Source organism: Pleurodeles waltl, chromosome 6 (genome assembly GCF_031143425.1).
Source record: "Pleurodeles waltl isolate 20211129_DDA chromosome 6, aPleWal1.hap1.20221129, whole genome shotgun sequence".
NCBI classification, from domain to species: domain Eukaryota; kingdom Metazoa; phylum Chordata; class Amphibia; order Caudata; family Salamandridae; genus Pleurodeles; species Pleurodeles waltl.
Genome location: NC_090445.1, coordinates 1,457,477,663 through 1,457,501,164, shown reverse-complemented (window position 1 = coordinate 1,457,501,164; position 23,502 = coordinate 1,457,477,663). Strand labels below are relative to the sequence as shown.

Here is a 23,502-nt window from a genome sequence, read left to right as displayed (position 1 = left end):
TACACTGGTATTTGGAGTTAGTGTGCCACATTCCAATTAGGGATGGCAGTCCAAAGGTATGCACATGGCTTCACATCTCCATGGTTGGTGAAAATCACCATTGCAGGGCCACATCAAATGAAGAAACTGTAACAAAAGTCATAGGAGACCCATGCTATGTACACGTTGGTCGTGATATATCAGATGCAGTATCATCATGTCTGAATGGCTGTCATTTCGTTATTCAGCTTACACATTGTATATGTCTTTGAAATTGTTGGTCAATGCACAGATTTTGAGCACATTTCTTCCTTCCATGCCTTACAGGTGGACCGGCACCCTACCCTGTGGGAGAGGTGGCTACATTTGAGGACCCCGACCACTCCAGTAAGTGTTGATATGTCTGTTTTGTGTTGTGTTCGCTGGAGATGTGTGATGGACTCGTGTGTGTTGAATGCATAGCAAGGTGTGATGCACTGGCCAGTCATTTGTCTTGTTCCATGAGTGGGATTTCAGTTTTTCAAAAGTTTTGAGGTGGCCAATGCTTCTCCTATTGTATTATCAAGGGATTGTAGGTCATTCCTGTAGGCCCCACAATGAGTACTGGGGTGAGTCATATGGATGACATTTGTATCAACAAGAGTTGCACTGAAAGTCAGCTCAGATTTAGTCAGCCTGTCAGACCCACATTCTCCCAGATTGGTACTGCAAATCACTTTCCAACAGACTTCTGCTTCCCTATTCACCAAAGTACTTATTAAACTGTAGGTAGAACTTCCTAGCAGCATGTACTTCCACATGTAGTGCTACAGGTATGTGGAACTTGAGTGCAATGGCCTAGGTGTGCATGCCAATCATGATCATGGGTGTTCTTGCAACTCTGTGTCTAGTGTAAGTCATGCCTTACTGGAAGTATATGTTGTGTACTAAGCTCTGCATGTCCTGACATGTGTGGCGCTATGATTGGTCAAGGGTTTGCAGACTCCTAATTGTTGATAGACCTTACCTGTGGTGTGTGTGTAGAGACAAACATGTGTGGAGTTTTCTATACACTCCTCGGTGTCCATGTTGCTTGGAATTGTTAGTTGTTTCTCCACCCCCCTCAAACACAGGCATGGGTTTGTGAATAGGGTACCTAGGACTGATGCTACCAGTATGTTGCACATACATGTGAATACGTGACCGTTTGGTCGGAACCTAGTATACACACTCAGGTATGGCACATGGGCACTATACTGGCAAGTCCAGTTACAACTTGCAGACCATGTGGCTTTAGTTTTGCATTCCGTACACTGACATTTGTAGCCCAGGTATTGGCGGAGGATATGCAGCATGATTGTTAGCTGATAACTGGCAGAACTCAGATGGCAAGTCAATGCCAGTTGTTACCATCTCGTAGGTTTTGGATGTGGTATGTGTGATGTGACCTTTGTAGGCTGGCCTGCCATGTACTTCCTCAGGGACATTCAATGATCTGTATGGTGATATGAGCTGTTCCAAGTACAGTAGATGTATTGTCTGATTGACTTCTTGTGCCATTTCACACAATACAGTTCCTAATGTAAATTATTTGCATTTGTCTTCACAGCTGCAAACATGACTCCCAACCAGGTCCGTGAGTTCCAGCGGCGGACCATGAGATACCAGCATATCCTGCTGGTAGAGTCGGGGTTCAGGAGGATGGCCCGTCGATACCGCCATGAACGGACCTCCGGGGCATGTAGGGCTTTCCCACAGGGTGGCCCTACTTTGCCCACCACAGCCACCACCAGCACAACCACCAGTTCTACCCAGATGGCCCCACCCACAGCTGGGACTGTTGTCCCTACGTCTGTTGTAGTTCCAGGCCCCAGCATTACAACAGCTTCAGGACAGCCCACTGGCCTTGGATCCACATGCCCACAAACCTCCTCCGCCGGTACCCAGACTGCCCCAGCTCCAACAGTTGACCCTGCAGCATTCCATGAAATGAAATGGAAGATGGACCGTGTCTTGAGGAAGATAAGCAATCTGAGCCGGGATGTTCAACACATTAACAGGCGTGTGAAGTCCATAAAGCGGACCCTCCGGAGGGCCAACCTCTAGACTTTGGTGACAATGGACATGATTCCCTCCCCTCCCTCCTCTTTCCTTGTTCTCATACTTAGTGGGCTTCATGGGATTAGTGTTAGGTTAGTCAAGTCTGTTAGTTTAGTTAGTGTTAGTGGGTGGGGGGTCCTAATTCTTTCTATTTTTACTTATTAAGTGTGTGGGTGGGGGGCTATGTTGGGGTTATTATGTGTTTAAAAAAAAAAAAAAAAAAAGAATAAAAAAAAAATATATATATATATATATATATTTGTTTAGGATAGTATAGTATGTGTTTAGGTTAGTATGTGTTGTCCTCCATATGTCCCTTCTCATAAGGGGGGTGGGGGGTTGATGTTTTGAACGTTTCGTTACATGTGATAAGTAAGTTTAGCTTAGGTTAGTTAGGGACAATTGTGGGTAATGAGTAGTCAGGGTAGATTAGGGTAGGTAAGACTTTTCCCTCAGTTTCCTCTTCTGTGATTACCATTTAATAAATATATAGTTAACCCTTTACAGTATGTGTTAAAAGCTACTTGATCATGGCCTTGGCATTAGTGTACATGAATTTTGTTCTATTACATTTGTGTCCTATGCTACGAACAAATCCAAACTGAGCTGTAAGATTGGCAGCTACCCCAGAGCTACCTTGCAAAGATTCCACCATTCGTTGCAACCACCAATCACAGTTAATATGGATCCCAACGTGTTTTTGTCGATAAGAATGTTTTCTACGTCACAAACAGTGCTTCCAGACTTGGTATTGGGGAAACAGTTTTAGGTCTGACTTCAGTGTGATGTTCAAGGACACCCTTATAAGATGAGTTCTTGTAAGCACTCTTGTAGTCTTGTCTTCATGACTCACATAGATTATTTGTGACAATGTTCAGCATGATTACCTATTTGGATGTAAACTCAGACAGCTTCATTCATGCAATTTTTGTAGTGTTAGCTTAGATTTGTGTGCACTGTTATATGTGTTAGTATTGCATGGTGACAACATTTTGCTGCCACTATTTTATGACTCAGATATCCCTTGAGGAAGCATTATTCTGTCCAACACAGCATGATGGTGTATGGTTTCTCACTTCATCAGATATTACCCTCAGGAAGGGCAGAGTATGATGCAATCATGGCAACTGTGCAGATTTATCTGACTACATAATATCAAGACAGTTGTATTGACAAGCTACGTAATTTGACAGTAGGTACATTTCAGTTATCGACTGCACAGTTGATGTGTCACATTACCCAGAGACAGATTTGTTGTGTAAGTGCTATTTATTGAAAAGTGCTGTAGTGCTATATGTACATTGTCCATGATTGTGAGTCCATTATAGTGACATCTTACATTGTGATCCTACACAAGGGGTTAAGGAAATGCTTTTGACATGCTGGGGTGATGTTTCAGACAGTGCAGAGGGACAGGATTTGCCAATGAGTAAGAAAGAGACAATCACTGGGCAGGCTGACAAGATATACAGTGGTTAGCAGAACAGTCATTGAGTAGAGTTGTTGTAAGACTGGCATGTTACAAAACGCAGGACCTTGGTAATAGGTGGCCATGTGGCAGGGACTAGTGCTTCCGGGTACTTTTCCATGTGAATGTGATCTGTTCCATGTCTTCTTCTTTTGATGTGTGTGTTCCCTCCTCTGTCCTTGTTGGTGGTGGTTGTGAAGGGGCAACACACACCTCAGTGTTAGAAGACGTGGAGTCAGACATCCCGGTCACTGCTCCCTGTGAATGTCTTAAGGGCAGTACTGCAGCAAGGAGGATCTGCTGATTCTTAAGAATAGCAGCCACATCACGATGGTAAGGCAGCCAGGTCGGCCCTGAGGGGTTCAATGTTGCATTCGTGCACGCGTTGACAGGATTGCTGTTGTAGGTGTTGGGTCAAATGTATTACAGCTGTGCTGATTTCCTTCAGGCTTTTTTGCTGTTCCTGCAAGATAGATGTTGGCGCTTGCATAGCTGCTGCCTGATCTGCAGATGACATCATGCACGAACGTACCCACTCAAGGCTGGCTGCCATAGTTTGCATCCCTACCCGCACCTCATTGGCCAGCTCCCGCTGTACCCCAACTACAGTTCTCTCAAAGCTGGTGCCTCTGTCATCTGAGTCCTCAGCTGTATTGGAGCTGGCAGGTCTTACAATTGGGGTGGTGGGTGGGTCCTCTGTGATGGCTGCTTGTTCTGTGCTCCTCCTTGTGACTAAAGGTGGGGTCTGGAGGGTTCCAAGGACCTCTTGGATGGTCTCCTGGGGAATGTTTGTCAGCTCGTCATCCATGTCATCAGGGTATTCTGGGACAGGCATATCCGCAGGAGATCCATCTTCCTCTGCAATGAAACGGGGTACAATTAGTGGGTCTGTGCTGTGGCATTAGTGATGTGACATGCCTGCCTTGTGATGATTTCACATTGTGATCTTGTTTCATGTTCATTTCTCCAGTCTTTCAGATGGGCATTCTCCCAGGCCTATGGCCCACCTGCATGTCACATGTATAGTATTAAGTTATTGGACTTCTCTGCATCATCTCCTCTAGTATTGTTTTAGGCCAAATAGTGAATTGCCACCTTCTTGTCCTACTCAACCCTCCGTCTACATCCATTCTCATGGTGAGGCCTTTCACTGGCTCTGGGTGTTCTGATGGCACTGGCAGCACACTTGACAATCTGGACCTGCCCCATTCTCTGATCTTTTACATCCACTTAAATGTAGTTGACATGTAGCATATCCTATGCATAGCATTGTTATGGCACGGTATGGATGTTGGCATTGGAAATGTGTACAGCTGATGTTGGGAATGTGTGGTACATTGGATTGCCCTGATAATGGTAGAAGTGTCCTATTTCCTCCTCTGAATGTGCAGGTGTATTTCAGTGACCAGTTACATGTGTCCTCCACCTCAATGCTGTTGTCTGAGCAGTATGACATTTGGGATGTTACACTGTAACCCAGGCACAGGATGGACCCTGACATATGCAGCATGGGTATGTCCTTAGTGCTGTGTAGCTCCTATTGTTGTTGACATTGGCTGATGTTTGCGACAACTATGGGCATTGACATTTGACAATACTGGGGCCTTTGTCTTTTTTTCAGGGGATTACTGGAGCTGTCATCCTCAACCCTCTAATTTAGGTGTGTATGATCCATGGGGAAGTTACTGCCATTGGCTACTTGACCTACACACAGAGCGGAGGTGGTAGTGGCAACTGTTGTCGCAGTTACATTCCAGTTGTCGGTATGGCTAGAGGCTGTTAATAGGGCCCTAGTTAATGTAGGGTGTATGGTGGCTGACATGTGCCGGAATGTCAGTTTGACGTTGTGCCCTTCCCTCCTGGCGTGGCTTTACCTTTGCTCCATCGTTGGCATGGCAGCATGCCCCATGGGACTGTTGTTGGTGTAGTGTAATGGTGTGCCCCAGCTTCTGTCTGTGTAGGCCATGCCCCCATGCCATCCCCCTTTACCCATGCCACTCCATGTATATGATGACTTCCATGCATTTTGTGGTCAGTATCCCCCCCAGTTGTAGTTGACATTAGTGCATTTTAATTCCCCATGCGACTTACCTAGCATGTGCGTTGTCTCGTGGTAGTCTGCGCTGTCCTGTCCTTGAATCCCTGTGACGATCTCCTCAGGGATGACGGCTGCGACCATCTCCTCCATGTGGTCCAGGGCCTCCTGGTGTGCTGGACTCCCACCTCCAGTCTGCAGTGCTGCCTTCCTGTTCCTGGCCATCTTTTCCTTGGTCCTGCACTTGCAGTCATGCCAGCATTTCTTGCACTCGATGACTGTTCCGCGTACTTCTGCCATACTGTTGATCTTGTCGACAATTTGTTGCCATATAGCCTCTCTCCTACTAATTGGCAACTTTGAGGTGACAAACAGTTGGTGCTGGTGTTCCGTCACCTCTTTAACCAGAATGTCCTGTTCCTCTGCACTAAAGCAACACTTTATTTTCTTCTTAAAAGTGTCCTGGTTCTTGTGTGGGTCCTCCTGGCTGGTTCCTGGTCTGTTGTCATCTTCCTGGGGTCTGTAGAGGCATCTGGGATCCATTTTGGCTCTCCCCTGCTGAAATGGCTGTATTTGCGGGGATTTTTGACGCTATTGCGTAAAAAAACGCTGCATATCCGGTTTGCGGGGTCGTAAATCGACCCACAGTCATTTCCGATGCGTTAACGTCATTTTGCTTTACGACTTGAAGCTGCGGTGTGCGTCCAAAAAAATGACTCCCACCTGCAGTTTGCGCCGCTGTGCGTCAAAGTATCAATTTGACGCCCGCACGGTGCACCAAAATGGCGTTAACCGGCGGTATTATTTTTTACGCAAAACTGCGCCGGAGCAGTTTTGCGGCCAAAAGTATAAATATGGACCTTATTTTTTTATTCAAATTACTTTCAAATTCATCATTTCGTGAATATTCTCCAAACTAAAACTACAGTTTCACCTTCTTTCACATAGTTAGTAAACCATAGAAAATGCAGAAACTAACTATGTACTAAGATGTAAATTAGCTTTATGTGTGTGTTGTTATACAGTTTAACCATTCCCAACAAACGTTTGGAAAAAAGGTGGCAAAATAATGTTTTTTTTTCTTACAATTTCACAAAATAGCTAAGGAGTCAGAGGCATTACACGTAGTTCAAAAAATCTGGGTATGCACTTCTAAATGCCACTTCTTTTCATTTTTTCAACATGACCCTTGCAAGGAGCTCTTTACCTTATCAATGGAGGAGAAGGGTGAAAAAGGAAACGTTTTACAAATCTTGCATCTACAAGCCATCAACAGTAGAGTTGGATAAAAAAGACATACACAGCAATTTACAGAAACCTCACAGGATCAAACAGCAGGTAGATTACACAAATCATACATGCTAAGGCCTCCCGCAGCACTACATTTGACATAATAAATACAGTTCTGATGATGAAATTCCTCCATGTGAGTCCTTAACTAACAGCCATAGATGTAACTGCCAACTGGCACCAAAACACCAAGATTAGAAAATAGTCTCCTTAACCCATCATTAAGTATACCTCAAATATCACTTTTCAATATAGAACAGAAATACAATCATGTTGCCTCCACCCATCAATCAGCTTTCCAGTTTCAGGAGACACACAATCTCTTATCAGCCACAAACTTTTCCTTATGCATAAATAATAATTTTCATGTCAAAACACAACTTTTGTCTTGAAATGACAGCTCTTAATGTCCAGTGAATAAATGATTGACCCTCAAAAAACAGTTTGTTATTTTCACCTAGAACTCATGTGTACTTCTGCCGCACCTGTAGACATTCTTATTTTCAAGTGTATGTATCATGCCATTTGTGAGGTATTTTCACCAATATGCCAAGACCAACATTATTCCATTGACAACCACAACTATGCCACTTATGCCCACAATATATCTGGCATGGGCACTATTGTTCTAAAGTCACCCAAATGCCATGGATTGCTGCACTGAGATCAAGAAGGCTCACAATATGATAATGATGACCATCATAATACCAAGTAAACCAAATCCTCCATTATTCTGGGACTGCTGACAATTTGCCAGTGATGCGTTATCACTATGCTGAGCTGTCAATATGCCATTTATGGCCAATGGGGGTGCAAGTTATTTCAGGGCCGGCGTTAATCCCCTGCAAACCTCCAGAGATGTAGTGGCGCTTTGGCAGGGACAGGCTTAAGAAACTGTCAAGATTGTTAGCTTATCGCCATCAGGTCCCTGCCTCCTCTGTATATAGCTGAGTGTGTGAAGCAGTAAAAGGGGAGGAGGGTTTGGGGGAGAACTTCACCGACCACAGTGTGTTTGTTACATGCACGGTGCATGTGGAAAGAGGATGATGACTTGGGTGCCCTCCAGCTACAGGCAGTGTCCATGGGCAAGAATGTAATTAATTAAGGTAAGAGTTTGAGTTCAGACATCAGTTTCCTAATTGGCCAACCACCACTGTTCATAATGCAATATGACATTAATACACTTTAATAGATAAATTAGCTTGATTTATTTAGGTAGAGGCAGCTTCTCTATATCATGGTCGTGGCTGCTATTTAACTCCTCCCTGTACAATTTCTTAAAAATGTGGTACAATATTTGCAATGAAATATGCATTTCCGTGTCATTTGAACTAAATTTAGAATTTCTACACAGTGGGCACATTTATGATAGATGTTTTGTACAAATGTGTACATTCACGACTGAGAAAAGTTATGGGGTATAAAATAAGAGTTCACGAGGGCAGAAGAGCTGAATTAGCTGTGTGGAGATACCACAAATGTTAGACTGAAATTCAAAATGTGTCTGTATCAAAACGCTTTTTCTTAAAACACTCTGCTGAACTCAGTTAACACTAAGTTAGACCGGATGCATTCTGAGGTCTCTGTTGGGTGCAAATATGTTACACATAATGTTAACACACGCCAGTCCACAATACAGTATTGCATAACATTACATTAGAACATTATAATGTTGAGAGTTCTATAGAAGACAGAGAAGAGGTTCAGGGCCAATAATTGCTGATAAAAGCCTTCTTCTCCAACATTACAATGATTGTATTTCTGTTTCCCCCTTTTAAACTAGAAAAGTCTAGCTTCAAGGGATGTAATACTGTAATGACCTTATAGCTCTGCAATCTATGAATATACTGTGTGTTAAAAGCCATCTTCTTCGTTATAGGCCCTCATTGATAAGTGAGGCCTGCAACTCAGGTGTACGGTTATTAACAAATTGAATAGCCATGCAGAGCTGGTTATTTTGCCAATTGTGTAATATTGCACTCACATTATCCTCAAGCGAATAGTAGTTTCACAAGTAGTTATATGCAAATATATTGTGATGAGGTGCACACAAGCACAACTATGAAAGTAAATTCTGCATCCCGATTCACAAAAAAAGGAATATGTGGAATTTCAAGCTTGAACACTGTACTTAGGATAGTGGAAAAGCTGCCAGTAAGGTTGATTTTCCGCATGTTTACACTTAAGTAGGAAATGAAACAGAAAAGATTTATCTGCAGAAAATGCTATTTCCCCTTCCTAATACATAATATGTCTGCATAATTTACTATATTATGATGAAATACCTCAGGGATGTAATTAATTTCCAGCAGCCACAGCGATGGGACCACACTGATCAAGTAAAAGAAGATTGCCGGTGAAAACCTGTTAACAAGAACAAAATCAAGAGAATAATTATGTATGTCAAAATATATGTAAGCGGGAATATTTACAATACATACACACACATTCATTAAATGCATAATGAAGGGTCATCAGAGCACGGTTTCATATTGTTAATTGTATACTCTGGTGACTTTAAATTAAACATGCCAATTACATTCTGGTTCAATTACTCTATGTGAAGGCTTATCTAGAAAGTGACTCTCCACACACTCCCCCTAATTTCCCCGTTTGAGGGCATTTCCAATTTGGCAAACTAAAATCCACGGGCAATTTCAGGCTGGGTCAAATCAAATGTGTATCCTATGTTATCTTACATTTAAGGTTTTATTCTGGAAAACAGGTTTGTTAGGTCTATGTGAAAATATAGACTGTAAAATAGAAATTGCAAAAATAGAAATATGTAAAATGTAGACATCAAACAAACACGAATGTCCCCCAACAAAAAGAGGACCCTTTAAGTTCCTAAATATATCAAACTCACTTACTACCTCATTGATAACGGGTTAGTTTACTATTCTGACTGAAGTCTTAACATATTGGGAACCATAGTTTTGTAGTGAAATTAGGTGCATATTAAAACCTTTGGAGGCAGATAATAATGTATGGCTCCTCCTTTAGTTAGTTCATGATAGGGAACCCCACATATGCAGTGGGTTTTTGAAGTGTCAATATAGGCAAGCTTTAGTCTCACTTAAATTATAGACACGTTCTCATATATGCATTGTTTCTTGAATATTTGCTGACAAACACATTCCTAATACAGTTACTGGTTTGGGCCGGAGGGTTTTGTATGTTAATGATGTTTTTGATGATATTATGATAGTGACCTGAGCCTCATTTCCATATTTTCCTAGTTAATTTTTGATGTACAAATCACGTATGTCTTTAGTACTGCTATTGGTGTATCCCTTGGTATTAAAGGTGATGTATCCGCCTTGTCACAGATCTCTAGGAAATATTTTATTTGTTTTTGACACGCAGTGTCAAGTCATGTAGGATACTGTTGTTAGTTTTTCAAACTCCCAACCGTGGGAATGGCTCACTTCTGAGGCAGACAAGAGTTGTGGCATAATCTGACAATCAGGAAAGATTTATATCAACATCTTCATAAGATTGCTATCTCCCTTTTTAGATTACAATAAAGCTAATAATGCTGTAGAAGCTGTGCAGGGCTGTGTAACCCGTGCAGCATTTCTAGGTAGCTTGCTTCTAATGGAAAATATATCTAAAAATAATATTATAGTATGGCTTCAGCATAAGTTAAGGCAGTGCCTGCTTCAACCTTTGTCCATCTATAGGCTGAGAAAATAAGGGAAGGAAATCGCCCTGGTTGTGTCAGGCCAAGTAAGTGTCAACACGTATAGGACTGATCCCTTAAAATGATTGCTACAAAGTAGGCATCTTCATTCTGATTTGTTTCTGTTGGTTGTTTTTTACTCCTAATGGGAGTTAATCCCATTGCCACTCTACCCTCATGTGCTCCCATGGTCTGCCTCCCATATTTCTTCCTAACACCTTAGAACATTTACAAAGGTCTCTTCTGCTGATTTCCTTCAATATTTACCTTTATTCTGCTACTTCTTTTAACCTTTGCTTTCGGAAAGGGGGGACAGTTAGACTTAATAAGACTTCTCGGACCTCAGAAAAAGACTCCTCGACCCTCTCACAGTGGTGTAACAATAGCCCCCACAGCTCCTGTGGCGTGGGGGCCCCCACGCTCCAGGGGACCCCCTCCAGCATTGTGCACAGGCCCCTGGCCTGAGAGCTCCTGACTGGGTCCGGAGCATGGGGGATACCTTTCACGTATTATGCAGGGGGGGGCCTTTAAGTTTTGTTATGCCACTGCCCTCTCAGTGGATCCATTGAGGCATCAAGTTCAGCTGATCATACTGAAATATATTACAGCAGCCCTTTCGGACATTACACATATTCCCATTCGTTCAACCGAATTGTGTATTCTGCTACAGCTTCCAGTGGTGTGGTTGTATCTGTGTGACTCCACCCCCTCACCTCCAGAGTGGTCCATAAGGGGCATAATGTACAAGCTAGTGGCTCCTCATGTGATCTCCTTGTATTCTCTCTACGTGCTCACTCTCTTCCTCAAATGTGATGTCACTAGAGGATCTCTGCAAATGTTTAATGCTCATGCATGATATTTGGGTTAGAGAGCTTTTGAGTGTTCCGAGTTTTGATGCGATGCAGCCATGCCCCATCTTCGAAACAAGGATTGAAGAGGCTATCCACGTCCAAGTGCACAGTTGTTACATTTACAAAGAATATTGAAACTTCACTTGGGTTATCGTTCAGTGGTTTCTTCACAATACAAACGGTATCTGAATAATGCTCTGGATTATCATCATTCCCCACAGGCCTTGACTCCAGCCCTGACATCAGTGTCTCTACAGGCTTTAAATGTAATCATGTTTCCTGCCGAGGTGTCATTGGATGCATCACTACATGCACAACTTAACTTACCAAACCACACTTCTCTATTGTCAGGGACGCTGTAAACCACCTTATTTCTGATAAAATGTACAGATTAAGATCCTAATTTAGAAGAGGTTGAGATCTGCACCATGGCCCAAGATAACTTTCCCTATGATGAAAAAAAACACTAGAGAGCTTATGGAAAAATGGAAAAACAAACAGGTGAAATTTCCGACAGTGGAAAATGTCAACAAATTTCGTACATTTAATGTGTATGTTTTGGGATTTTTATGAATCTCATAAAAGTCATACCAGGCCATACATGTACTCAATTCGTAGAAGAAAAACAAGGAGCACATTGACAAATGTGTTAGAGACTGGCCCGGCTGCTAAAAGCAGATTTGTAGTGGACAGCCAGCACAGTGCAGGCCTGGCCTGCTGTCTGCAAAGTAAATGCCACAGCCTTATTTGGCAAGCAAGGTTTAGGAATATTTGAAATTTGTCATTCAGGCCTGGTACTTCAGCAAATTATCTCATTCCTAAGTAACATTTTAAGGTAGTGATTCCAAGTTGTGCATATATACTTTTTCAACATGTTTGACTAACGCATGAGTAAAAGCCCCTGCTTAACAGTTTATCTTTAGCTTGGGGAATGAAGTACAGGGAAGAAGTTATGTTTGGTGTAATGATCGTGTTATCATCAATAACAAGTTAGAAACATAGCTGGGCCTGCTGGTTAGCTTTTCATTGGCCACATTTACCCTACAAGTAGGTCTGCTGAGTTGGTGGAATAACACACGTTGTATGCCTCACAGCCATGTCCAATCTCAACCCCTAACATGTTGAACATAATTTCCATACTTAGAACATCATGGGCTATCATGCTATGTTTATGACACAGACAAGAACCTTTCGTGCAAACGGAGAAAGTGCGGCCACAAAGAAAGTATTAAACAGATATTAATATATTTAAGGTTTGCAATTAAAAGAAAAAAATACAAAAAAGAAATAGTGTGAAGAAACAAAGTATGGCTGTACAGACCTGGTCAAAAGTCCGCACTTGGAATAGATTTATAGAGTATTTTGTGCGTAAACTTTATGATTTGATACTTAAGTGATGATTCAATAGCTCTCTGTAGATCAGATGACTCTCTGTTCAGCTCCGTGTTTTACCATAACATTTTGAAGAGATTTACATTTCCACATTTGATACTAATGCTGCCGTTTTTGCATTTCCAAAAACTCGCCTATTATAGAAACACTGGAGTTGAAGTAGCAGTAACAAAACCAGGGCCGGCTTTAGTGCTGGGGGTGCCCGGTGCAACAATGTTTGTTGGCACCCCCCAATGACCACCTTCACCATATAGTCCCTCACTGCCACCCTTTACCAGAGCCACTCAGGTCCCAAAACCACTCTCTCTGATGCATTAATTCGTTTTATGGGGTCACTCATACCAGTGTAGGGTAGGGTGTCAGGGCACAGAGACAATCAATCCTACGTGTGTAAGTCAGTGTATAGAAAATATTTATTAAGGCAGAGGACTACAAGGGGTAGGAGTCACATCATCCATTCTGGTAGGCAGTATAGTTTAAGAGTGTTTTGTCTGGAGAATCACAAACTCCAGATTTAAAATGTACCACGAAGGTTGGGGTTTTTCTTTAATAATAAGAATCGATTTCTACCCAAATGAAGCTTTTTGCAACATTAGGATAATGAAAGACGGGGAAAAAATCCCAAACTCTAACCTATACCTTGCAGTTTGCTTGCAGCTCTTTGATGGCAGTTAATAGCTCACTGTTGTATAATAGGATTGTAACTTATAAGCTGTATGTGACAAAAGGATCTTTCTGACAAAAGCAGTAACCCACTGACCTATTTATATTATATGCACTTTGTGATCTGTATGGTACATGTACTTTGCAGCAGACATAATAACACCCTGTGTTACCAGTGATTCAAAACTTCCATTAGACTACTTCAATCTCTATCAGGATAGAACATTAATCATGGAGTTTTTATTGTGGGCTGAAAATAGCAGAAGGCAAGGAACGCTGGCAGCAGGTGCTTTTAAAATCATAATATACTTGCAAACACGGCACCCCACCCTAAGTCAACACCAGCTGCGGTGGCACCGGTTGCACCACCCTAGAGCCGGGCCAGGGTAAAACCGCTGTTCAACTGTTCTGTTGTTCAGCATCCTAGACTGTCGATTGTCCTTGTCATGGACATAAGAAGTACTAATTCCAACCTTTCTTTCAGGGACATGCTGAAAAACAATTGTTCCAATGTATATTTACACTGAAAGTCATTATGTTACCCATTCACCCTACCTCCAAGGTGACCCTTAGTTTCTTTGTGTTCTGGGAAGCTTATGTCCTTCCAGGACTACTTCTGCCCTTAATTTTAATTTTCTTAATCGCAATTATTGTGATGTATTAGATGTTAAACTGTAGGGTGCCCCCAATAGTGCTCAGTTAACTTACACTCTATAGATAATCAAAAAAATAAACAAATTAGTATCCTAGGAAAGGTTATATTTTTAGGGCTCCCATATTCTCAGGCCAGACCATTTCATAACCAACTTTTACTTCAGCCAGGCTAAAGGCTTGCAGTAGCTAGCCTAGATTCATGAACCTATTGCTTATGAATATTCATGATCCTAATATTCCATTCATCTTGCAATATGCATACAACCTTAAGACATTCCACAGCAGAAGTAATGCCATACCAGTTCTCTGGGCATAAGAGAAATTAGGGGTGTTTGGCCTGTGCTGCAGTGTGTTGATGCCCTTAAGGGGTGCCAATGTAGAGTCTGTGAGGCCATGGAGAAAAGTGTTACCACTGTTAGATTTTTGTGCAGTTTATATTTTGTGCATTATTAATAGCGTGTAGAATGTGGATTTACTCTCTAATTTACATGTAAACACTGACATGATACTATTGCATTTGAAAAAAAAATTGCAATGACATATAAAAGTGCATTTTCTGGCTTACGTTAACTAGACCTAAGTTAGGCCTCAACACCTACATATTCAAAATGAATGTCTCCTCTTGTGTGTTCACTGTTCATCATCTCTTTAATACAAAGTCAAGCAAAGTTATATTTGTTTATTCCTATTTAACACACAAAAGGTGATGGAGGAATGCTTGCAGTTTGTCTAATCACTGGCAATTGCTTGGGGTAGCATCCCAACCCATCATTTATTTGCTCACCATGCCCCCTCAGTTTGTACCCAGTCTGTTGGCAGTTTAAATATAAAGATGGGGCAGAAACTTTCAGTCTATGTACCAAGAGTTTGTTCTCCCCTCTGAGGTATCCACCACCAACTCCCTTTGCCAAGTTCTGGACTACGTATTTGGGAAACTCTGCTTTGAAATGTCAGTTTGGGATACCTTTGTGCCAGGATGCAAGGAAGAACTTCCTAGCAGCGAGTCCATCCAGACATGAGGCCACCTCCCTGACTGATACTGACATTTGCTCCACTTGATCTGCTGGAGATTCCGATCATGCTGCATACATCCGGTGAAGCTGATAAAAGAATTAATGCTCCACCATCATTTCGGCTTTGCAGTGAACATCCCATGAGCAGAGTGGAACACAAAACATGGCATGACCTGTCTTAGAATTGTGGACAACACCGGAAGTATTGTGAGCTCCAGAGGAACCCACATTGGGGGAAACAAGTTGGGACCCCATTTTCCTGATAAAGAAGTGGGGAGTGATTCAAACCATTCCAGAATGACACCTCGACCTTACTCTCTTGACCCACGGAATCCCAGTGACTTTAGTGTAAGAGTATCTGGAACAGACATGCCCCACAAGGGTGGTTCCTAGAAGTTGAATTGATTCTTTTTGAAGTAATGATAATTCCCTTAGTAATTTTTTATTTTTTTCTGAGACTTTTTATGTATAGTATTACATTTTGAGTATTTTGCAAGAAAGTACTTCTTCTTTTAAGAGACTTTGGCCCTCATTCTGACCCTGGCGGTCGGTGATAAAGCGGCGGCCAAGCCGCCAACAGGCCGGCGGTCTAAAATATGCAATTCTGACCCTGGCGGGAACCGCCAACACAGCCCGCCAACTTAACACTCCGACCGCCACAGCGGTACAAACAAACAGCGCGGCGGTTCCCGCCAACAGCCCGGCGGCAGACAAAGTACCGCCCACCCTATTACGACCCACCAATCTGCCACCTTTTCCGGGGCGGGAGCACCGCCGATAAGAACACGGCGGAAACAGACTACGAACGGGAAAACGCTCACCTCTACGCACTCCACGCGAGATTCCGGCAGTATGGAGCCAGAGTTGCAGGTCATCCCCGCACTCCTATTCCTCCTCATATACCAGGAGCACGCCCGGCGGCGCGGAAGACATCGGTGAGTACGGCACCTACGACACAGGGGAGGGAAAAGATTACCGGCACACACCCACCCACCCACACCCACTACAACACACACATCAATGCATTCCCACAGATCACTGTCACAACCCACAAACCACCCCCCTCCGAAATAATGCAAAGACCAAAAGAAGAGATCATAAACGGGCAGATATATTGAAATATGTACACCATTAATCCCAATAAATAAATAAACTATGTACAAAATATATACAGCTACTAAATGTAGTCCAACCACTGTCCGTGGATCACAGGGTCCTGTGCAAAGGGGCAAGGCCCAGTCCCACGACAAGAACTCCACGGAGAGAACACTGCAGGGGCATCAGAAAGAAAATAGGACAGGCACCTCAGGGGGAAGGGAAGGGGGGGCACCTCAGCCACTTGAGTACACGACGCCAGATCCACGAGGGGACTCCATGACCACTGGCCCATCCTGGGGAGAGCAAAGCCACAGTCCAAACAGTCCATACAGTGGGTGGCCTGCCCACTGGGCCATCCTGGGGAGAGCAAAGCCACAGTCCATACAGTCCATACAGTGGGTGGCCTGCCCACTGGGCCATCCTGGGGAGAGCAAAGCCACAGTCCAAACAGTCCATACAGTGGGTGGCCTGCCCACTGGGCCATCCTGGGGAGAGCAAAGCCACAGTCCATACAGTCCATACAGTGGGTGGCCTGCCCACTGGGCCATCCTGGGGAGAGCAAAGCCACAGTCCATACAGTCCATACAGTGGGTGGCCTCCCCACTGGGCCATCCTGGGGAGAGCAAAGCCACAGTCCAAACAGTCCATACAGTGGGTGGCCTGCCCACTGGGCCATCCTGGGGAGAGCAAAGCCACAGTCCATACAGTCCATACAGTGGGTGGCCTGCCCACTGGGCCATCCTGGGGAGAGCAAAGCCACAGTCCATACAGTCCATACAGTGGGTGGCCTGCCCACTGGGCCATCCTGGGGAGAGCAAAGCCACAGTCCATACAGTCCATACAGTGGGTGGCCTGCCCACTGGGCCATCCTGGGGAGAGCAAAGCCACAGTCCATACAGTCCATAACAGACCCCACTGCCACTGGAGGAGGCAAGTTGGCCAGAGGACATCCTGCAGCCCTGCCCGAGATAGATCCTGCCCTGCCACATCTGCCAAAGGGCCAGCGGTTCTTGCCCTGAAGGGCCCAGTTCAGCGGTTCTTGAGACGGCGGGGCCCAGTTCAGCGGTTCTTGAGACGGCGGGGCCCAGTTCAGCGCTCCTTGCCTTGAAGGGCCCAGTTCAGCGGTTCTTGAGACGGCGGGGCACAGTTCAGCGGTTCTTGAGACGGCGGGGCCCAGTTCAGCGCTCCTTGCCTTGAAGGGCCTAGTTCAGCGGTTCTTGAGACGGCGGGGCCCAGTTCAGCGCTTCTTGCCTTGAAGGGCCCAGTTCAGCGGTTCTTGAGACGGCGGGGCACAGTTCAGCGGTTCTTGAGACGGCGGGGCCCAGTTCAGCGGTTCTTGAGACGGCGGGGCCCAGTTCAGCGGTTCTTGAGACGGCGGGGCCCAGTTTAGCGGTTCTTGAGACGGCGGGGCCCAGTTCAGCGGTTCTTGAGACGGCGGGGCCCAGTTCAGCGCTTCTTGCCTTGAAGGGCCCAGTTCAGCGGTTCTTGAGACGGCGGGGCCCAGTTCAGCGGTTCTTGAGATGGCGGGGCCCAGTTCAGCGGTTCTTGAGACGGCGGGGCCCAGTTCAGCGGTTCTTGCCTTGAAGGGCCCAGTTCAGCGGTTCTTGAGACGGCGGGGCCCAGTTCAGCGGTTCTTGAGACGGCGGGGCCCAGTTCAGCGGTTCTTGAGACGGCGGGGCCCAGTTCAGCGGTTCTTGAGACGGCGGGGCCCAGTTCAGCGGTCCTTGCCTTGAAGGGCCCAGTTCAGCGGTTCTTGAGACGGCGGACGGTCTATGGCCAACTGCTAATTGCCTGGTGGTGCCCTCCTGGGCAGCGGGGATGGTGCTCCTTCACTGCCCACCTGGGCTGTGGGTGGTGGGGCCCTCCTGGCCAGCTGGGCTGGGTCCTCCCTGGGCAGCGGCTATGGGGGTGGTGGGCTCTCCCGGGGCAGCTGTGCCGGTTCCTCCCGGGGCAGCGGCTATGGGGGTTGTGGGCTCCTCCTGGGCAGCAGGCCTGCTGCCTGACCTCTCCAACTTGCTGCCCTTGCCCTCCTTAGTCGTCGGCCTGTGGCCCTTTCCTCCCTTTGGAGCTGTGGCTGGTGACTGTCTCTGGGTGGTGTCCGGGGGGGATGTAGAAGGCGGGCTCCTGCGGCGCCCCTTCCGCCTTCTGCTCCTCTTCCCAGGGGGTGGGCTGGCTGTCCCCTTGCTGCTGGGCGAAGATCCAGACATGCGGGCTGGCGGGCTCCAATACCCCTGCACCCTTGAAAAGGGGGCTGCAGGGCTGGTGGTGGCTGAGGTGCTCTTCTTACCCCGACGAGAAGGAGGGGGGGGCTCAGGGTCAGGAAAGAAGTTAGTAGTGGCGAGGAAGAGCTTCTTGGGACAATGGAGAGTGGTAGGTACAGTGGGAATGGGAGTGGAGGGAGAGGATGTGGTTGTAGGTGAGTCACGTTTGCTGTCTTTGGGTGCAGGTGCAGGAGGGATAGGCTGTCGTGAGGTGGATGGCTGTTGGGTGGGTGGGTGGCTGCGTTTGTGTGGTGTGGAAGAGGGGGTGACAGACACAGTGGGAGAGGACACAGGGGACGTGTAAATGGCAGTGGGGGTGGTGACTGCACGTGTGCGGACTGGAGTGGAGGGTGTGCTGGTGATGGAAACACTGGCTGATGGTGAGGTGAATGGAGGTGTGAGTGTAGACGTCACAGGGAGGGAGGAGGGAGACGAGGAGGTGGGGGTCACAGAGGTGGTAGTGACTGTTGGCATGTCTGCATCGGAATGTTGCGTGTGTGAATGTCTGCGTGATCTGTGGTGCTTATGTTTGGATGAGCTTCTCTTGGGTGTTGAGGTGTGTGCAGGCTGGTCTGATGGTGTGGGTGGGACAGGCAGAGGAACAGGAGACTGGGAGGAGGGAGTTAGTAGAGGCAGGCAGGAGACAGGGACAATGGCTGCCGTCAGTGCTGAGGCCAGAGCCTGGAACGATCGCTGATGGGCAGCCTGACCCGAATGAATGCCCTCCAGGTACGCATTGCTGCGATGAACCTCCCTCTCCACCCCCTGGATGGCATTCAAAAGGGTAGTCTGCCCAACAATGAGCGTTCGGAGGAGGTCAATGACCTCCTCACTGAGGGCAGCGGGGGTAACAGGGGCAGGGCCTGAGGTGCCTGGGGCGAAGGAGATGCCCGGCTTCCTGGCAGAGCGGGCACGGGGCGAACGCGGAGGGGCTGCTGGGAGGGCGGAGATGGTGCGCTGGGTGGCGGCTGTACCTGTAATGGCGGGGGGCACGGATGGTGCCACCCCCGCAAGGGAGCCCCCTTCCGAGGACGTGTCCGTGTCGCTGCAGGCTCCAGTCGTCCCCGTCGTGGAGCTCCCCTCGCCCTCCGTCTCACTGGTCCAGTCTGACTCTGTGGCATGGCCCTCCTGGGCCATGTGAGATGCAGCTCCCTCCTGCCCCGATGCCACTTCTCCTCCGCCTGATGATGCTGATGCACACAAGCACAGAAAGACAAACAAAAAGGGGGGGGGGAGAGAGAAATAAAGGGATATTGAGTACATGGATCTCCGGTACAGTTAGCGGACATGACAGACACAGATGCCCCCTGCACTAAGTTGCGCACTTGGGGTACGCTACGCATTCCGTGGAACATGGCCTACACGCCTAGAGTTGACAACTGCACCCATGGATGACACGGCCCAGGGATGGCTGTACTGACAAACTACTGAGGGTGGTGGCTGGGGACACAGGGGCTTACGGGGGTGCCCAGCCTACAGATATCGCCCTGGCCTAGGGGGACCCCCAGCCCTCCTCCCCCACCCAGACACCTCCACTGCGCGACAACAGAGTAGATAATGCTTGTACTCACCCCCTTGTGTCTGCTGTGCTGCCCTCACGCGCCCATCCAATTCAGGGTAGGCCACCGCCAGGATCCGGAACATCAGGGGGCTCAGTTGACGGCAGGCACCCCGCCTACGTTGGGAGGCCATCCCCAGCAGAGACTCGGCGGTCTTCTTGGTCCCGCGGCGGATGTCCTCCCACCTCTTGCGGCAGTGGGTGCCCCGTCGATGGTGGACCCCCAGGGCCCGGACTTCCTTGGCGATGGCACGCCAAATCCCGATCTTCTCATGGGCGCGGACCTATGTGACACGTACAGGGAGGGAGAAATACCACGTTCAAGTTTCTCAGCATTTTCCTTTCCAGTGGCCCAACGCCCCCCATCCCCGCCAGGCCCCCCGCCATGCCCAACATGCCCCCCATCCCCGCCAGGCCCCCCGCCATGCCCAACATGCCCCCCATCCCCGCCATGCCCCCCGCCATGCCCAACATGTCCCCCATCCCCGCCAGGCCCCCCGCCATGCCCAACATGCCCCCCATCCCCGCCAGGCCCCTCGCCATGCCCCCCGCCATGCCCAACATGCCCCCCATCCCCGCCAGGCCCCCCGCCATGCCCAACATGCCCCCCATCCCCGCCATGCCCCCCGCCATGCCCAACATGCCCCCCATCCCCGCCAGGCCCCCCGCCATGCCCCCCGCCATGCCCAACATGCCCCCCATCCCCGCCATGCCCCCCGCCATGCCCAACATGCCCCCCATCCCCACCAGGCCCCCCGCCATGCCCCCCGCCATGCCCAACATGCCCCCCATCCCCGCCAGGCCCCCCGCCAGGCCCCCCGCCAGCCCCAACATGCCCCCCATCCCCGCCAGGCCCCCAAGCCAGCCAGTGGCCCCAAATCCATATTGAATTAAACTCACTTGTTGGTCTGGAGGACCGTAGAGTAGCGCATACTGGGGGAGGACCCCATCCACAAGTTTCTCCAACTCCTCTCCAGTGAAGGCAGGGGCCCTTTCCCCAGTCGCAGCAGCCATTGTCCCTTCCAGACCGAGGTCACAGCAACACTTGCAGTATAGGTCCTCTCCTGTGAAAGTTCAAGTCGCAAGTGGATAAGTAGATAGAAAATGGCGGTCACGTCCGCGGCGGTGCGTACCGCGGCGGTGCGTCCCGCCACCGCCGGCGCCCTTCGCAATTGGCTCCTGAAACCCATAGGCTTCAATGTTAACCAATGCGGCTTCGCGCCGCGGTCTTCGCCCGCCGCCCGCCGCGGTGTGCCACGCCAGCGCATTGACCTCACATCCCATTGTCACACTTCACAGGTCAGGCAGCCGCCATTTCCAGGGCCCACATGGCTCAATTTCAACTGCGTCACACAGGCCTAGGCCTTGCATAGCCACTCAGACACGCCATTCACTGCATAGAGAATCGTATACTGTGCTAGCTGTGAGTACGTACCTGTGGGTTGCCTGACTGTGTGCTCCATGTTGTCCTTCCTAGGCACCGTCCGCTGGGTTGGGCGAGGAGACGGATGAATCCTCCCGTGTACCGACCGCTGGTGGACCTGTCGACAATGGAAGAACGCCACATTATCCTGACCTACCGTCTTAACCGTGCCACTATCCATGAACTGTGTGCCCAGCTGGAGCCCGACCTGATGTCCCCCATCCGCCAACCCACAGGGATTCCCCCTCTGGTGCAGGTCATGTCAGTACTACATTTCTTGGCAAGTGGGTCATTTCAGACAACCGTGGGAATTGCTTCCGGGATGTCTCAGCCCATGTTTTTTCGAAGGTGTTATCCAGAGTGTTGTCTGCCCTGATGAAATCCGTGAGGAACTACATCATTTTCCCTGAGGTGGGCGAATTGGCTACAGTGAAGGGTGATTTCTACGCCCTTGGACATATTCCCAACGTAATTGGTGCCATTGATGGGACCCATGTGGCTTTGGTTCCCCCAAGAGACAGGGAGCAGGTGTACAGGAACAGAAAAAATTACCATTCAATGAACATCCAGGTGGTGTGTTTGGCTGACCAGTACATCTCGCATGTAAATGCCAAATTCCCAGGGTCAGTGCATGACGCCTACATCCTCAGGAATAGCAGCATCCCTTACTTGATGGAACAGCTACAGAGACACCGTGTATGGCTAGTGGGGGACTCTGGGTACCCCAACCTGTCGTGGCTACTGACCCCAGTAAGGAATCCCCGGACCAGGGCAGAGGAACGGTACAATGAGGCCCATGGGCGTACTAGGAGGGTGATCGAACGCACCTTTGGCCTCCTAAAGGCCAGGTTTAGGTGCCTGCATATGACCGGTGGATCGCTAATGTACTCACCTAAGAAGGTGTGTCACATCATCGTGGCCTGCTGCATGCTTCACAACCTGGCTTTGCGCCGCCAGGTGCCTTTCCTGCAGGAGGATGGTCGAGACGGTGGTGTTGTGGCAGCGGTGGAACCTGAGGAGAGTGACGAGGAGGAAGACGACGGGGCTGAAACAGACAACAGGGACAGAATCATTGAACAGTACTTCCAATAGGACACAGGTAACATTTCAAAGATAATTTAGTAAATGTTAACTACTCTGCAGCATCTCTGCTGCCTGTCTATTTGCCCCAGTGTATGATGACTGAGTTTTGGCTTTTCCCTCCCTATTTCAGATCTGGGGTCCCCACTACGAGTCCTGTGCTTCGTTTCCCCATGGACTACAGCTTTGTGGCAGCTGTTTGTTGACTTCACCATGTACAAGGACATATTTGCACTGTCATGTCAATTACAATCTATTGAAATCACAGCCAGACTCCTGATATTTTGGTGCAAAATAGGTGTTTATTGAAGTGCTCAAAATGGGATGGGTGGTTTCAAGTGGGTGGGGGCTATGGTGAAGGAATGTCCATGGCAGAGTCCAGAGTAACAGTCACACAGGTGCATTGTCCAGAGGCCTGTGGAGAGATGGAGCATGGGCAGTTCAAGGATGGACAGGGTGACAATGTGGGACAGTGGGATGACATCAGGTGGTATCCTTTGCTGGCGGGGGTCTTGACATCCTACTCTGTCTTCTTGCGAGATCTCAGGGCCCTCTTGCGGGGTGGTTCTTCTCCTGGAGGAGGTGGGGGTCTGGTGGGCTGCTGCTGTGCGGGGGCCTCCTGTCCACTAGCGCCGGCGGAGGTGGATGGCTGTTCTTGGTCCAGACTAGTGGCAGGGGCCCTTGGGTGTTGTTCAGTGTCCGCCCTGCTGTTTACGAGGTCCTGCAGCAGCCCTACCATGGTAACCAGGGTGGTGTTGATGGCTCTGATGTCCTCCCTGTACCCCCGATAGTGTTCCTCCTGCAGCACCTGGATCTCCTGGAACCGGGCCAGTACCGTCGCCATCGTCTCCTGGGAGCGGTTGTATGCTCCCATGATGGTGGTGAGGACCTCGTGGAGAGTGGGTTCCCTGGGCCTCTCCTCCCCCCCCTGTCGCACAGCTGCCCGCCGAGTTGCCCTGTTTCCCTGGGCCTCTGC

General features: G+C 48.1%; 1 protein-coding gene across 2 annotated transcripts in view; it reads right to left on the bottom strand.

Annotated features, from left to right (window-relative positions):
- TMEM26 (transmembrane protein 26) overlaps positions 1 to 23,502 on the bottom strand; it is a 451,963-nt gene that overhangs the window by 146,948 nt on the left and 281,513 nt on the right. For both annotated transcript variants that reach the window (XM_069240917.1, XM_069240918.1), the window contains one exon: positions 9,137 to 9,215. In XM_069240917.1, the coding sequence (XP_069097018.1) occupies positions 9,137 to 9,215 (79 nt within the window). The remainder of the gene's footprint in view (positions 1 to 9,136; positions 9,216 to 23,502) is intronic.